This window comes from Halichoeres trimaculatus, unplaced genomic scaffold (genome assembly GCF_033239565.1).
Source record: "Halichoeres trimaculatus isolate MK-OKI-2021-1 unplaced genomic scaffold, fHalTri1.1 fHalTri1_scaffold_5, whole genome shotgun sequence".
Taxonomy (NCBI): domain Eukaryota; kingdom Metazoa; phylum Chordata; class Actinopteri; order Labriformes; family Labridae; genus Halichoeres; species Halichoeres trimaculatus.
This window is the reverse complement of record NW_027437183.1, coordinates 31,424,051-31,441,448: the sequence shown is the minus strand read 5'-3', so window position 1 is coordinate 31,441,448 and position 17,398 is coordinate 31,424,051. Positions and strand designations below refer to the sequence as shown.

The window sequence follows — 17,398 nt, the reverse complement described above, 5'->3', positions numbered from 1 at the left end:
ACTTTTGTATTTATCATTACTGTCAATTTGAATTAAAAGTCATTTTAAAGCTGTAAACGTGAATAATGGGCCCTACCTATAAGCATCTGTTTCTCAGATGAGACAGGGAATTCTGTATTTTATAGATATGACTGTAAAACAGAACATAATTCTAAGAAAACCTCTGATAATATATAAAGTGTGTAAGGACAGTGTTCGACTGACTGTGTCTCCTGACCTTTAAACCATCTCCTGAAATATTTCATCAGTTCTAGAAAATATGTCAAAGCAGCCAATATTTATTTTCTTCATTCAGACATCATTTTCTTCATCTGAATGTTTCTCATTTTACACATGGTGTTGTGTTTCTGCTAATAAAATGTTATTAACGTAAACGGGTCTCAACCTGATAATGATTTTTGGAAAGTGTCATGAGATAAAGATCATGATTTGGCACCAATACAGATAAGATTGATTGTGTGGTGCAAAACAGAAGTTACAGATTATTATTGTTGTGAATAGAAACATGCTGAAGAGATTTTTTTTTAAATTGTGTGGTTCAGGGGAGGAAAAAGGAAATGTTACAAGAAACTCCTTCATCACAATCTCTCCAGGGGCTGAGCACCCCGATAGTCTGACCCTAAAATCGCCCCTGCCGACACTAACAGTCTTTGCAAAGGTATCGACTGAGTGCGTCTAGCCTTTCTCTCTCCCTCCATCTGTCCGTGCCCCTCGTCATTGGTCAAACCCGATGCAGGCTGCGGGGTGAAGCCGCCTTGAAAAGAGGGGAACTCTCACACATTGCGCACAGCTCTCACGCTGCGCGCACACACGCATCGCGAGGAGAAGTCTCTTCTTCCCCTTCGATCCACTGTCCTCCACATCTCATCCCTTCCTTCCTTTCATCTCTCCAGCCTGAGAGCAAATCAATAACCCTCCCTGTTGCTGGAAGAAGTTACACTGCGCTGATGCTCTCACAGTGCGGATGAGGCGAGGGAAGGAAGCAGATACCCGGAGCATCTTCACACCGAAAGCGTTTTCTCAAAGAGCTACACGCGGGTATGGGTGCGCTGACAAAAGGACGTTACCTCCCCACGACAGCCCTCCTCATTCTGATTTACTGCGCCGTGACCGTGATCCGGAAAGGTAAGCACTCAGTGCGCCTTCATGCATGGCTGCTTTCGCTGCCAGTGGCTCAGAAACGTTTTTATCCTGTGATGCTCAGACGCCTTCTTCTGTGCCACCCTTGACGTGAACCCTGTCACCTTTTTTATTCTTACAGATTTAGTTTTTTGTTTCAGGGTTTTGTTGAAGTTACATGGCGAAATTTCAGCGGATGTTGGTTAACTTCACTGACTTATGGTTCCTTGTTCTTTTTAAAACGTGGTTGTTAAACCTTAAACCACACCGTACACTGTCAAGTTCACACATTGTTTACATTTTCTGTGATCCCCTGAGTCCCCTCAGTGTTTCTCGATGTGCTTCTGCTGACTTTAGAAATTTATGACGAGGCTGCATCCAGGGAAAGCTGTGGTGCAGGTACACTTGTGCAACAGGCATGTCCATGGATTTTTCTCTGTGGGAGTGACGGTGTAAGGGCGTCTTTCTTTCTTTCATTTCCTGAAGAGGAATTAGAGTGTGGGACACTTTCCATAGACAAGTCCATTGAGAAAACAACAGGATTTGCTTCTACTGCACAAAACCTTTTAGACATTTATTGCTTGATTGATTCTTTGATGAGTGAATATCAATATGATGTCGGATTGATTTCTATAAATCCATTAACTAATGCAGTTTAGAAGAACATAAACTACTTTACTCACATTTTCTAACAAAGAGTCCAGAGGGGGATGTTTATGAAGATATCAGCCATGAGCCTCATTATGCCAGCATCATACTCAGGCAGTGAGTAACACGCAGGTTTAAGCCAGACCTGGGGTTCATTTTTACATGGTCCCAGTGGCTTGCACAGGCTTTTTGAAGGGCAGGGGTGAAAAAAAAAAATACAAAAACAAAAGACAAATACAGACCCTTCTCGCCATTGAAGAGGGCACATACCACATGGTTTCGAGGGCACTTTAGACATGTTTATCATGTTTTAACCAGCCAAGAGGGCAGTTAGGCACATATTTGGCTCCCGAGAGGGCACTTTGACTGCATTTTTGGCCTCAAAGGGCTCTTTATTGGGTGTTTTGGCTCCAAAGTGGGCACTATAGTATGAGTTTCTCAACATTTGGGCCATGAAAGGGGGGTGACCGTGCCTCCTGCCAACACGTGCAAACCACTTCAACACGTGCAAACCACTTTTCGGCCCCCATCTTTCATCTTGTGGCGTGTTTATTATCCTTGAAATGAATCATGTTTAAAATGATGTGTACATTTATATTTTTTGTCAAGGTCACAAATCAAACCACTCTATCTAGTAAAGGTGGGTACACACTACAGGATAATGGGGCTGATTTTTGTCCCGATCTCCCCCTTCAGAATCAAAGCCAGCAAAGGCTCGATTGTCTGATGACATCTTGTGTGATTTTCCTGTGGTGTGGGGTGTGTTAAGAGCAATTTTGTCCAGTCAGAGGCCCTCTGAAGGCCTCCGATTGAGAGATCATAGATAATGAGCATGTTTAATATTTGCTACTAAAAATCCTGTAGTGTGTGGGGTGCTCTGAGAGGAGCCGAGCAGGTACAACGTGTAATGTCACGTGTACTGGAGCAAAACCAATCAAGACGCGAGCTGACTCAGCTGACTGACTGAAGAGGAAGTAAGAAATCTATCTGTAATCGGGGTTCCCATGCGTCCTGGAAAACCTGGAAAACCTGGAAAATGATCAACCAGTTTTTCAGTCATGGAAAACGTATGGAAAATGAGAAAAAACGTAAAATGTCCTGGAAAAGCTTGAATGGTCCTGGAAATTTATATAGCTTTCCCCTGTACCTTTATCTATCTATTGGAGATGGATAGATAGATAGATAGATAGATAGATAGATAGATAGATAGATAGATAGATAGATAGATAGATAGATAGATAGATAGATAGATAGATAGATAGATGAAATGGTGATAAAAATAAAAAATAGCAAAATACAATCTAAGCTACTTAAACAGTAAGTCAAACAATCTAGATATAAAAAGTCAGATTAAATTAAGATAAAAAAATAAATTACTATAACTCTAAAGCATACATTTATAATAGTAAGACACCACACAAAAGCTGCCAAAAGAGGCAGATGAAATGGCAGTGAATGCAGAAAAAAAACCACTTCACGTTACTGACTAAATCAAATGCATTTCACAGAAGAGTGACAGAGAAAAAAGAAGAGCTGCAAACTCTAGCAAAAACATTGGAAAACCTGCAGGAGAGTCAGGAACAGATTCAACAACTATTTTTGGAGGAACATTTTTTTTTAAAATGCATTGGTTTGTTTTATGTTAACATTTTTACACTGCAAGTTCATATTAAATTTAGAAGTATTTTGGCCTTGGAAATGCAGGTATAAGATGTTCAAAAGCAACTGCATTAAACAGAGATGAAAAAAAGGAAACAGTTTTTGGTGATTATTAAAAACCAAACATATTCTGTAGAGTAAGTACAGGAAAGGAGGGGGGAGAAAATGAAAAGCTGAGGTGAGAATTGCTTAAACCAAAATTGTAACTTAAGTTGTTTATGTGTCACTGGAAGCTGTGGATGTGATTGCCCTATTCTACTATTAATTTGTCATAATTTCTATGAATGTAAGAGATTATTTGAAATATATGATAGCAGCCATAGACTGCACATCTTGTAAACAAACATCTTGTACAAAATCTATGGTCCAACCTTAGAAAAGGACACTGCAAAGTGTGCGTGTGTCCGGGGGAGGGGGGTTAAAAACGTCCTGGAAAAGTATAGGAAATGTCCTTGAAATGTCCTGGAAAAAAATCTATAGAAAAGAGTGGGAACGCTGGTAATACTTAAAGCCCCTTTACTCACCTCCAACTCGCATTGTTGTTCATACAGCCCGTATCCCTGCCGTCTCCACAACCTTTTCCATTATCCTTTTTCTTTTGTGTGTTTTTCGAAATTCTAGAGTCCGGAAACAAACATCTTTGCTTTTTGTACGTCTGTCATGTTAGTTTTCACCAAAGTCACGTTTTACTACGCAAAATTTGGAACATTGAGCGTGAAGAAACTGAAGCTCTGCTGAAGAATCTGTTGGTGTTGGGTGTTGTCAGAGTGCAGACCACACACTGTAAGATCAGGAGAGAGAAATCTTGTGCGATGTGTCTTTTGTTCTCATCAAGTGTGTGTTCCCTGAATGTGTCTCGTTTTGGATAATCCTGTAATGTGTACCAGCCTTAAGATCTCACTAAACTACATTTGTACTGTGTGTAGGCTAATTGTATAAAGCTAAAGCTCTGTACACGCTGCAGAAACTCAACAACTCTTACATCTGATGCATTTAAATGCATGTATATGTAAATGCATTGTAGGACACAAGATGAGCTTAAAGTTATGAAATGAAACAGAATAATTCATCAAACAGGTTTTAAAATATTTTGGGCTAAAAATGTTGTTTGTGGGTTAAAATAGTCTGAATTTGAAAAACAATCCTGATAAATCCAGATCCTGATCCTTACATAAAAACATCCTGACATATTTTCCTCATACCGCCCCCTATTGGAGAACATGTTCCTTGGTCAGAAGCAGAGTTTGCTGATGTTTACGCAGCACGTAACACTGCAGAAAACTGACCACTGATCATCTGGTATTAAGAGACACCTGGGGGACAGGTGAGGTTTGGTTTCATCAGTCTGAGATGATGGAACAAGGGTGTTTGACCACACCCAGACTGATCTTTACAGAAATCACTAAAGAAACAGCTCACTAAAAGAGCATTCATGTGTTACTTTACTGTTAATACATGTCAAGAAGAGCTGCTTTCATTTCCACAAAATCAAATGTGGAAATGTGTGAAAATGTTGGAACCCTCTGCTCAACATGTTAACTAACCTCCAAGTCCTTTTTATTGTGATGCTTTGATGCTTGGGGTAATATTCGTCCTTCTCTGCACACGTATCCTGTCGTGTACTCACTGTAGGTCAGCGCTGAGTTTGTGCAGCGATGCTTTTGAAACCGGGGTCGTGTTTTTTGCACTCACTGCATGTCAGCCAGTGGATAGAGTGGGTTCAGGAATAGATTGAGGTCACAGCAGTATGGCTTTGTCACACTCTTCTTCCTGTGAGCATGGATGTATAAAGTCCTCTGTTGGATTGAGGGCAAAACAATTCAGTGTTTCATCTCCATGGTGAATCTGATGTCATCTGGTGGATGGATATTTGAGTTCTGTTTTGTTGTTGTCTTGTTGGGAAATGTTTCCTGTTATTCATTTAACTGTTGAGGTAGTTTGACATTTGAGCATGAATTACAGTTTGCATGACATTATCAGGTAGAAGTGTTATCACTGTATTGTGCCGCTGCATTTGAGCAGCTTGCTCCTAAAGGTGAAGCCAGCCGACTTGATTCTGGGATTTTGATAAGGGGAGTAATAACAGTGACCTGCTTTCCTCACCCCAACACTCAATCAAGGACTTCTCCTGCAGTGGGTTTCTGGGTTCATTCAACATTATTTTCAGAGTATATGACATTGGATGAAGCAGGAAACTGGGTGAGAGCGTCGGGGAATGACAGGAAGAAAAGGGCCTCAGGTCTGAAGTGAACCTGAGCCGCCTGGTCTATGGGTGTGCAATTTCATCAGTGGACCAAGGCTGCAACTGAGGGTTGAAACAAATTTATTATTGCAATCACCAAGTAAAACTTTACAAGCATACTAGTCTGCTTCCATTACAACTAGAATTGTGCAAAAACAAACAAACAAACAAAAAAAAGGTAATGGAAACACCAAAATGTTGAAAAACCTTCAACAATTTGATTCAAAGTTTTTACGCTCTCATAGGTGGAAGTTTCAGTGTTGAAGAAAAAATGTAACTAGACGTGAATAATAGATGTATCGCTCTCACCTTCGGCCACGATTCACTACCAGAAGTCTGTTGTATGCAGCCACTTTCACACATACAGTCTCTGGCATTCATATTGTAAAAGCTCTGCTGTCAGTTACATGTTCAGTGCAGATGATGGTATTTTCACCATCAGTGAAGGTATCAGGAAGGCTGTGAGTGGGACATAGTGCAGCAGGAGGAGGGGCTGAGGGGCGTGTTTATGTGTGAGTGAAAGAGTAGGTGAGCTGGAGATGATGACTGCAGCATCTGGACAGATGTTACTTTATTTCAACACTCTTGTCCAACAACATTAACACCCATCAAAATGTCAGTTCTGGCTCCTAGAATGTTTGGGATATCCATGGTTACCACCGTCTGCAGTCCCCCTTCCTACTTCTGCATTTCTCAAATTTAATCTCTCAATTCTTGTCACAATGGAAACACCAGCAGGACACAGTTGTACTTTATCATAAATTTAGAAGTATTTCTTATGCCGCGGCCACACCAAACGCGAACACGCAAATTTATTCCCGCGAATCGCCTGTCACGCGCCGCCCCCGAACTTCCGACCCCCCAAACCCCCGACCACTCGAACCCCCGACCCATGTTCCTGGAGGTCTCCCTGGGGATAATGAAGAGGTGAAGGAAAGAGAGGACCGCAGAGAACTTCCATCTTTTCCCTGGCTCTGCCCCTGCCTCTCTTTCCTCCTCTCTATCAGGCTCAAAACTCCGCTGAGGAAAACACAGTCGGACTCAGTGATAGCCCGTGCAGGCAGATCCAGCAGGGAACGAATGTTTACAGAACTTACATTCAAAACCTGTCTCCTCAGAGACTTTCAACCAAGCCTGATCCTTTTTTTCTGGTCTCTGTAGAGTACACACGTCGTATCGTAGAACTCTAGATGATGACACACCGCACAGATTGTTTTCTCCTCCATCATCCGGCGGAGTTGGAGCCGGAGCAGGCGGCGGTTGCCCCCAACGTCATCAAAACAATGACATCGTGGGGGAATGTCATCGCTGATTGGTGGCCACGGCAAGCCTTCACGCGAATTCACGTCAAAAGTTCAATATTTTGAACTCGAGCAAATTCGCGTCTACCGCCCAAACACGTGACTGTGTGAACGCTCCAAACGCGCCGCACCAAACGCCCCGAGGCGAATCGGCGGCTAAATGCGTCTTTGCATTGACTTTGTATGTAATCGCGCCGCAAATTCACGTTTGGTGTGGCCGCACCATCAGATTTTGCAAAAAAGTGTAATGGAACTGAGCTAATGATGCCTAGACAAGTTCAGCGAACTTTAAAAGTAGGCGTGCACCGATCACAATTTTCTGGCCTATCACTGATTTTAACAAGCCTGATCTGCCGATGCTAATTTGGGCTGATACTAATTTTTTTTTTTTTTATAACTAACAGCATATACCTTCAATGTTCCAATCTTATTTTAGTGAAAATTATTGATCAATACCTGTGAACAATAAAATCTTAATGTTTTCACTTAAACAACCAATAAAGGGTCCTGAGTTTTAGGTCTCAGAGCAAAAAGCAACAATGGCTGGCTGGAGGTTTATAAGATCAGTTTCATATGTAAGGACGGGCCAATCACCAATTCCCCCAAAAATAAGGAAATCAGCACTGATCAATCGGTGCATGTCTATTTAAAATGCCAGTTTATGGTATAAAACTAAATTTACTAAAGCTAATTTTGAAAGAAAGGTGAAGGAGAGAGACAGAACACTGTGGTCAGAGGTTTAAGACAAGGGATCTTAAATGTTGCACCTTCCAGCATCAAAGAAATTAAATAAATCAATGATAAAGTGACATAAAAAACTAAAAACCTGAAAATAAAATGAATTTTTAAAAAAAGTTTAAGAAATTGAAGTCACAGGAAACATTATCCTATAAGGTCAACTTTTGTACCTATTTGGATAAATTATTTATTAATTGGGCTTTACGGTGTAATCGATTAAATTACTCAAAAAGCTGCAGAGATTGGCAAAAAAATGATTAAAAAAAAATAAAGATATAAAAAACAAGTTGAATAATGTAAAGTTTCATGTAAAGACTGATGTTTGATTGGGTTTTCATCATGTCTCCTTGTTAATTTGCCAGAATGTCAACATGCTGTTCGGCCATGTCTCATTATGGTAATGCTAACAGGAATATGTGTAAATGTTGAGGCTGCTGGTGTCTGCCCTGCTGCAGAAACCATGATGTCACACAGCCTCTAGCCGTGGATACCCGTCAGCACCAAACAGCAACACTAAATTGTGTTATGTGTCACTGATGCAGCCGTCACCACATGGCGTGTAGTGCTTCTCCGTCTGTTGCTGCAAACTCATTTGACGTGTGGACTCTTCAAGTCTTCAGGGTTTGAGCTCACCCCTGACCTTACTGCTGATTGTTTCTCTTTATGTTGGAAAAAGACGAAATCAGGACAGCAGTTCAAAAAATTCACACAACTCTCTGAAGTGGTTTTATTATTTCAGGGTTTTCATGAAAAATGATGAAGGTCAAAGTAAAATTTTCTTTCAGAGGAAAGAGACTCTCTCATATTTTCCTGACAGTCCTAGAATAAGTCTTCATAGCAAGGCTGCTTTGGGTGAAAATGTGCCTGGACTGGAAAGTGAATCAAACAGCTGTTTATCCACAAAAAATTACAGAATCCAAAAAGTTTTGTCAGTCCTTTATTTTGACTATATTAGGTTATGTTTCATATTTATTTGAACAGATAATTAACCGAGTTATCAAACATTCTTTTTTCATTATGCAGGTATAGAAAAATTTCAATCTCACAAGTATTCACATTAAACTGGAAGTAATCTTGTTCCCCCTTCATGAATTGATCAAAATGCTCTGTTCTAAAAAATATCACCTGATCTTCACATCACTTGCTGAAATGACAAGATGATCACATTGATCTCCTAACTGGTTCATGAAACGTTGGAGGCGCAGGCCTCAAACACCAAGGTCTTCCCATAGTTCTGCCCCTGATAGGTCTCCATTGGGCTGGCCATTCAGAGTGAAGAGGGTTTGTTGAATACTAAGGGCTCTAATTTTGTAGAGCAGTCCACGCCTTCCTCTGCGCAAATGGCAGAGAGGGAGGAGAAAAGCCGTGAGTGGGTTAAACACAGCCGAGCGCTGTTTCACCAATCAAATGAGCGCCTCTCCTCGCCTTTAAATGCCCTGCGGCCGAGACGCAGCATCTGATTGGTCTGAGTGATCCCCAGCACTGCGGAGAGAGTGCTGGTAGTGGAGACGGTCAGAGCCGCTGTGGCTGCAGCAGGAGAAAGGACAGCAGGGCGCATCAGACACGAAGCTCGTCACCTTGTGGGCCAGCTCCCGGGACAGATTTGATCTGTTCCTTTGTCATTAATAGGAGTACAAAATGAAGAGACAGTTACACAGCTGGCTTATCCATTCAGAATACTTTTGATCCACCTGCACTCCTGGTTTGTCATTGCCAAATAGCAATACCTTTGGTGATATACTGTATACTCTCCCAGTGTCTCCACCTCATCCTCCTTACAATAATGTACTCCATCTTTTTAGATCACAGTAAAAATAAAGACTAAAACAGAGAAATATGGGAAATCACGGGTAAATCCTGAGTGACATACATTTATTTTGTCTCTTTTTACTTGGTCTTTTCTCTCCCTCTTCTCTTTGAATTGAATGAAATGAGACAACCAGATATATACTCAGTATCAGATGTTAAGGCTGTTTATTGTTTAATTGTAAGATGTGCATCAAACTTCCAGCTGCCGTCAGGTTAACTTTCCATTATGACAAACGGCTTTCATCTGACATCAGATGTGACGGGACAGTTAATATAGATATAAATGTATATGCTGGTTCAGACGGTTACATTAAATAGTGATTGCTGTGATTGTTTACTGCATTAAAATGTGCCTGACACTCTGGAAACCTGCCTCTGAGGCTTTGATGACATGTGCGCACATGTGCGCCTGTCACCAAATTACAGCTGCGCAGGGTGCGCTCCGCTTTGCGCCGAGGATAGACCAGGTTGGAGCTGGCGAGCTTTCAGCGCACTTTTTTGGCACGAAATTGTCACTGCGCCAACATGAATCTGCTGACACCTCCCCCTGGTGCGCCGTCACACCCACCTCTGCGCAGACGGTCTACCAAATTGTCAAATTGGCAGCACATGGCGGTGTGCCGCACGAAATTAGCACTCCGCAGGGTGCGCCAGGCTTGCGACCCCTGCGCTGCGCCACAAAATTAGAGCCCTTAATCTTAAAGAGACAGAAAAAAAGTGTTTCAGACAAAGGCTGAAACCCCCAAATTCCATGTACTGTACGCGCCGTGGTCTGTCAGTGCCACACATTACGCTGTGCTGTGATGCCTCTTTAATCAATCAGTGCATTCACATAGTGGCTGTTATGGCCACTCTGCAAGTCTATTTTTGCAAGCATACGCCAATCCCACTGTAAGCTTGGTCAACCTGTTTTTGTCCAGCTTGTCTTTTTCTTCTCTGCAGTTCCCCTCAGGCTCCATCGGGTTCCATAAGGAGCATCTGACCACAGCTTTTATTTCAATCAGGAGAGACTTACACCAGAAAGGATTATGAACAGGTTTAATGATATAATGTATAATAATAACAGATTTGGCGGTTAGACCCCATCAACCATGTGAATGATAAATGTACACAGGAGCAGAACTCATGACAAATTATGAATATCCCCCCATGGGGCCTAGACACTGGTGGTGGTACAAAGTCTTGAGAGAATGGGACTTGGAGAGCCGATGAAGACCATAGAGCTGTGAGCTGACAGGTGAGGAAGATCCTGAAGGTGCGTCGGAAGGAGGAGGGACGTGACCTGGAGGTGCATGGGGAGGAGGTGGGAAGCGCACAGAGCCTGAAAGACAACTGACAGCAGACAAGGCAAAATTTAAAATTTGACAGCTTCGTGATGATTGGCTAACCAATGAAGCAGGGAAGTTGTGATTGGATAGAAAGAACTGGCACGCCTTCCTCCTAGACAGCTGATGAGAGAGTGAATGAATGAAAGGAACACCCAGACAGTCTTCCTGACTGAACTTACGCTATAGCTTCATTTGTTTAGATGGGCTGCAGCCTATGATCACAGCTGGTAGATAATGTCAACACGGCATTTTGGCAGCAATACCTTACTGTGGCTAGCAGTTTAGCATAGCACACTGCAAGAAAAAGCTAAACTTTCGGGGAAGAAGAAATAGAATAACTGGATGAGGAACTGGATTCTAAATAAACTGGAGTTTATCAGGGACTTTTGATGATGAACCCTTCTAATGGTGTGTGTGATATACCATCCCTACTATTCTATACAGTTCCATTTTTTTCATATACCGCCATACCAGTGTGTTGCTGACGTGTGTTTACCATAACAGGCACAGACTGGCTCCCCTGTGAGGCACATCAGAGGCTGCCGCTGCACCACCACCACCACCACCACCACCAAGGTTTCTGGTTGTAAAACATCTGACATTAATTGAAAATAGGTTCATTTTAAAATAGGTCAAATGTTTGACATTATGGTTGTCTGATTCTGGTCAGTGATGTTCCATTTCTGTTCATTTCACCTGTGTGAACGCAGGTGAAATGAGGCAAAAGGGGCTGGGGGCATTTGCTCAAGGCCTGGCGTATGACAAGAACAACAAGCAAGTACCTCCTCAGTCTGCCCCGCTGGAGGACACTGCTCCTCTCCTGGCCACATGTTCTTGCCATGTGTCGCTTGGCACTCTGTTTTTTTTATCCTCCTCAATTTTTTTTTTATTCACAGTGTGCTTAACCTCTTCCAGCTGTTTAGCTGAGCTACAGCTAACACACCATACCCAGAATGCCTTTGTTTATTTCAACATAACAACCAATGCAACTAGAAATGAGGAGGGAACGTGGTGCAGCGGCAGACCCCTGGCATCCCGTTTGATATCACATGGATATTTAGGGTAAATCACTGAATGAGAGAAATATTGTGACAATCCCTCTTTGAATTAAAAAATACCGTGATATGAATCTCCTTATATTGCTTAGCACCAGTATCAGCAGGACTTGTTGGTAAAGAGAGGTTTTTTCAATCTAAAAAAGCTCAGACAGATAACTGTTTGAGTTGATCTTAACTAATCTGATCAGTCTGATCAACACTTATAAAAATGATTTCAGCAACAACAGGATTGAAACTCTTTAAAAGGAGCTTGACCTGAGCTTTTATTCCAAGTTGAGCCAATTTGTTTTTGTATTTGTATTGTATTGTATTTCATATTTTTTGTTTTTTCCTCCTTGTCTCTGTTATGAATAAAACATCAAACTGAATAGATGGGCAGATATCTCACGTCTCCCAATTTGGCGGTTCAGATGCCGGCTTGGGTAGACCACCACTGGAGAAAATCAATGAGGGGATAATGATGAAGAGGAGGTGTCACGGGCTCCTGCTGTGGGACATTATTACTGTAATAGATGTCCTTCAGCAGGTTGTGCTGCCAAAATAAGATTCTTCCTCAGGTCATTTCCCCTATCGAGAGGAAATTTTTTTTATTGGGGCCCTAGGCAGTAATTCTCAGGGGCCCCTCATGGTGCACACTCAACCTGGTCAGAACAAGCACAGCTGAGCACAAAAGGCTGCTCTGCTAGATGAGATAAATGGTGTTATGTAGTTGAAATACTGAGCTTTTTTTAATGAAACAGCTAATAACATCAGCACACACTGTTCTGTACGTGGTGAATTTTTAATACATTGTGTTTTTGATGTTATTAAACTTTGCCCACTTAAGGTGACTGACTGGTTGACAGGTGGGCACCCTGAAGCAGTCTGCAAAGAGTCTAAAAGCCCTGCCTCAAAAATGCTGTGTCCATAACCAAAAACCTCTGCACGTACACTTACTATTTTGGGTGCATATTTTTAAGTGTGTTCACTTTGACAGAAAAAAAAAGAAAAAAACGTGCCACCCCCTGCCCTCCACCCTCTGCGGCAAACACGCAAACATACATACAATAAAATAAATACATTAAAAATTGTGAAGATAAACATAAATACATTCTTTATTACTTCAATGCACACTAAAACTTTACAAACAAAACTTTTGTGAAAATGAAAACAATACAGCAAATCAAACAGTGCAATTAGCAAAAAAATGCACATCATTGGAATATTTAGAACCATAATAAAAATAGATAAAATTAAATAACACTTCCAAGTTTAGTGCAAAAGTCCCTGGGGGGGTAAGAGTGCAATTCCAAAAACCTCTCTCTCTATTACAACATGGTAACATCCCACTTCCTGTCATTAAAATAATCAACAAAACAATACAACCAAGGCAAACCGGACTGGAAAGAGAACTCAACTACCCATGAGCGCTAGCACGTGCATATTGCCGTAAAGGTACAGATCTGCCGGTCACATGCATTTGTTTTGTAGGCCAATCACAGAAGCCAGGACGCCCCTCAGACGTATTCCTCTGTCTTCAGTGGCTGTTTACATGATGGATAGGTAATTTGTTTAATTTTGACAAAATGACGATGTTTAAAATCGCTAAGTTCAACTGGTTTTATTATCGTGAAGTCGCCCCTCTGCTCGTCCTGTTGAAGCGATGAAGTGAATAAAAGTAATGACAAGCATGAGCTGGCAATATCACACACTTGAAATAGGTCTAAACAAATCTACATACTGGTACGTTCTCAAGAATACCGTAAACGGATGGTACACAATCAACAAGTACTTACAAGTCCAGCAATAAAGGGGCCAAGACGGCATCGGTCAGACATTCCTCCTTGTCTTGCATTTCACGCCAGCAAATGAACACTGAACCAATGTTTATTCACGCCCCCACCAGCAGATGGCGCCCTGGGCAAGGACCGGCCCTGCAAAACAGTCTAAAAGTTGAGCGTGGAAAGGTGGACACTTTTCACACCCAACGGTCGACGTATAGGTTACGTGTGAATCAAACAGTGGTTGATGGATGTAATTAGCGAAAAGCAGAAAAACTGCAGTTAAGGGTTTTGAAATGCAATCCTAGTTTCCAGTAAGTGCAATGCTGCAGAGTTTGATTTGACACTGTAACATTTCGTGCACTGTTCCAGGAAGTGTGGAGTGTACACAGTGAATTTCATGGCAGTGTACTTCCTGAAGTACAATATCTTGAATTTAAAAGGGTGTAAATTGGGAACAGGGCTGAAAATGTCTTTAACTTCATGTTGCAATTTAACTGAAAAGCTGAGGCAGAAAAAGGTTGATAGCAATTTTTTAGATGCCTTTCAAAGAAAATCACTTTTTTCCTCTCCTATGAGAGGATTGTGGTAATCTGCAGTTTTGTAAATATATTTTGTATATCTATCTATCTACCTATCTATCTATCTATCTATCTATCTATCTATCTATCTATATATATATATATATATATATATATATATATATATATATATATATATATATATATATATATATATATATGTGTGTGTGTGTAAAACACTGTATTACCAAAAGTATTTGCTCACTTGCCTTGACTCACATATGAACTTAAGTGCCATCCCATTACTAGCTCATAGGGTCCAATATGATGTCGGTCCACCTTTTGTAGCTATTACAGCTTCAACTCTTCAGGGGAGCCTGTCCACAAGGTTGAAGACTGTGTTTATAGTAATTTTCATGATTTTTCCAAAAGTGCATTGGTGAGACCACATGCTAATGTTGGTGGAGAAGGCCTGGCTCTCAGTCCCCGCTCTAATTCATCCCAAAGGTGTTCTATTGGGTTCAGGTCAGGACTCTGTGTAGGCCAATCAAGTTCATCCACACCAGACTCTGTCATCTATGTCTTTATGGACCTTGTTTTGTGCAATGGTGCACAGTCAGGTCAGAAGAGGAAGAGGCCCGCTCCAAACTGTTCCCACATGGTTGGGAAAATGGAATTGTCCAAAATGTTTTGGTATCCTGAAGCATTCAAAGTTCCTTTCACTGGATTTGAGGGGCCAAGCCCAGCTCCTGAGAAACAACCCCACACCATCATTCCTCCCCCACCAAATTTCATACTTGGCACAATGCAGTCTGAAATGTACCTTTCTCCTGGCAACCTCCAAACCCAGACTGGTCCATCAGATTGCCAGATGGAAAAGCGTGATTCATCACTCCAGAAAACGCATCTCCACTGCTCTTGAGTCCTGTGGCGGCATGCTTTAAACCACTGCATCTGATGCTTTGCATTGCACTTGGTGATGTATGGCTTAGAGCCATGAAAACCCCCTCCATGAAGCTCTCTGTGTACTGTACTTGGGCTAACTTAAAGGCTACATGAAGTTTGGAGCTCTGTAGCAATTGACGGTGCAGAAAGTTGGCGACCTCTTTGCATTATGTGCCCCAGCATCCGCCGACCCCTCTCCGTCAGTTTACATGGCCTACCACTTAATGGCTGAGTTGCTGTTGTTCCCAAACTCTTCCATTTTCTTATAATAAAGCTAACAGGTGACTGTGGGTTATTTCGGAGTGAGGAAATTTCACTACTGGATTTGTTGCACAGGTGGCATCCTATGACGGAGCGGCCTAGTCTTTTACGATCGTACAATGTTTGTGAAAACAGTCTGCATGCCTATATATATATATATATATATATATATATATATATATATATATATATATATATATATATATATATATATATATATATATATATATATATTTGTGTTTATACAGGAGCAGGTATTTCTACAGATGTATATATACCCAATGTATCATAAGTACTTGTGTAGTGCGTTGCAAGTCCTTTGTGCAAAGTGCTTTTAAACAAACATACTCACTCCTGTTAGCATTTGCATTGATGTGAGGACCTCTGCTCAAGGTTTGAATAGCATGCTAATTGGATGCAACATGGGTCATTATTATTATTATTTTTTTCACTCAAAAGTTTAAGGCATTAACGAATTCCTTGTTTTATTTTAGTGGAATGCACGTTACTACAGTCAGAGATAGACATTAATGAATCGTCAAACACTGCAAATGCTTCCACCTGATGTAATGACCTGTCACACTAGATGCAGGAACTCTGAGTCATCCTTTTGTCGTTTTTAATACTTTATACCAGACATGGCCTTTTGTTTTTCTCTCTGGCGTTGTTGAATGACTTTCTATAGCCCAGAGGGAAAACAATCAAAAACTTGTGTCCCCATTAATTGCAGGACATTGCTCACTGGAGATTACACTGACCGCTGCCTGACTGTTTTAATAACTTTCTAAAGAGCTGTGAAGCACTTTACTCATTAATGTTGACATTTAACTGTTATGAGTTGAAAACGTATTAGTCTACAGAGTCGACACAAACTATCACGACTCTTGTTGCACTCTGAAGACCCCAAAATGAAAGAGCAAAAACAAGCGCGCAAGCATAAAACTTCTGAACTTTCCACCTTGATGCACTCTTGTCCACAGTAAATTAAAACCGATTAAGTCAGAATCCACAGGACTAAGATGCTGCTCTGACAGAAAGCAGGAAAAAAAATGGTTTCACTTTGGTCTAATTTTTTCTTCCTCCATGCTACGTCTGTTATTGGAGCCGCTCAGGATAGCTTCATCCGCTTGTGATCATCAACACGCAAAGTCACTTGCACACTGGGTGCACTGTGATTGGCTGATGTAACCGCGCTTACTGTCTGCCCAAAAATGTCCCAATACAACCAAAACATCAACATACAGGCCAAGGAGAGGGTTGGAGGCAGACACATGCACTGACACACATGTATAGAGGCCCAGAAGTGACAATTAAGCAGGATTATTCCTGTGAAAGTTGACATGCTATTTTTTTGGGAGACTTTCTGCAGACTCTACCTTTAAGTACTGCCTCTTTGTTCTATGAAGTTCAGTCACCCCATCATGTTTTTACTCTACAGTCCTACCAACAAAACAAATGTTTTTCTTGCTCGATATCAGCCTGGGCTCTGAACCGCTACCTGTTGCTGTATTCATTCAGCAGAGCCGCTAAGCTATAAGCTCTGAAGCAACAGCAGCTGTTGTATTTGTTTGTCCCATTTTCTGGCACACTGAATCAGAACTGAACAAACATGGTCCACTGCCAGGAGCCATCCAGTGTTTTATTTAACTTCAGCACAATCCAGTGACGCACTCGCCAGCAGGTTCCTGTCATTTCTTTGCAGGAGAGGCAAATTAAACAGAAGGAGGAGGAGGACAAACAAAAGCAGTCCTCTTTCTTTACTTTGGTGTTCGCAGTAGCACAGGACTTTGATTAGTTTCATTAAAGCTATCACACTGGGAGCTCATTAGCACGCTGATAAACTAAGAGGAACTGTTGGACCTGTTTGACTCTGGTAGACAGAGCTCAATTAAGCTTGAACAGTTTACATTTGATGACTGTTTGAAGCCCTCTGAAAAGGGGAGTGTGCCTTTGCTCCAACAGCCTTGTGTTTCTACAGCCTAATGTTTCTGCATTTCTAAGATATTTTT

At 41.5% G+C, this 17,398-nt stretch overlaps 1 protein-coding gene across 1 annotated transcript in view; it reads left to right on the top strand.

The window, feature by feature from the left end:
• The first annotated feature begins 692 nt into the window (after window positions 1-692).
• Window positions 693-17,398, top strand: part of unc5db (unc-5 netrin receptor Db) — a 75,753-nt gene continuing 59,047 nt past the window's right edge. The window contains exon 1 of the mRNA XM_074670332.1: window positions 693-1,125. Within this exon, the coding sequence (XP_074526433.1) occupies window positions 1,041-1,125 (85 nt within the window). The 5' untranslated portion in view covers window positions 693-1,040. The remainder of the gene's footprint in view (window positions 1,126-17,398) is intronic.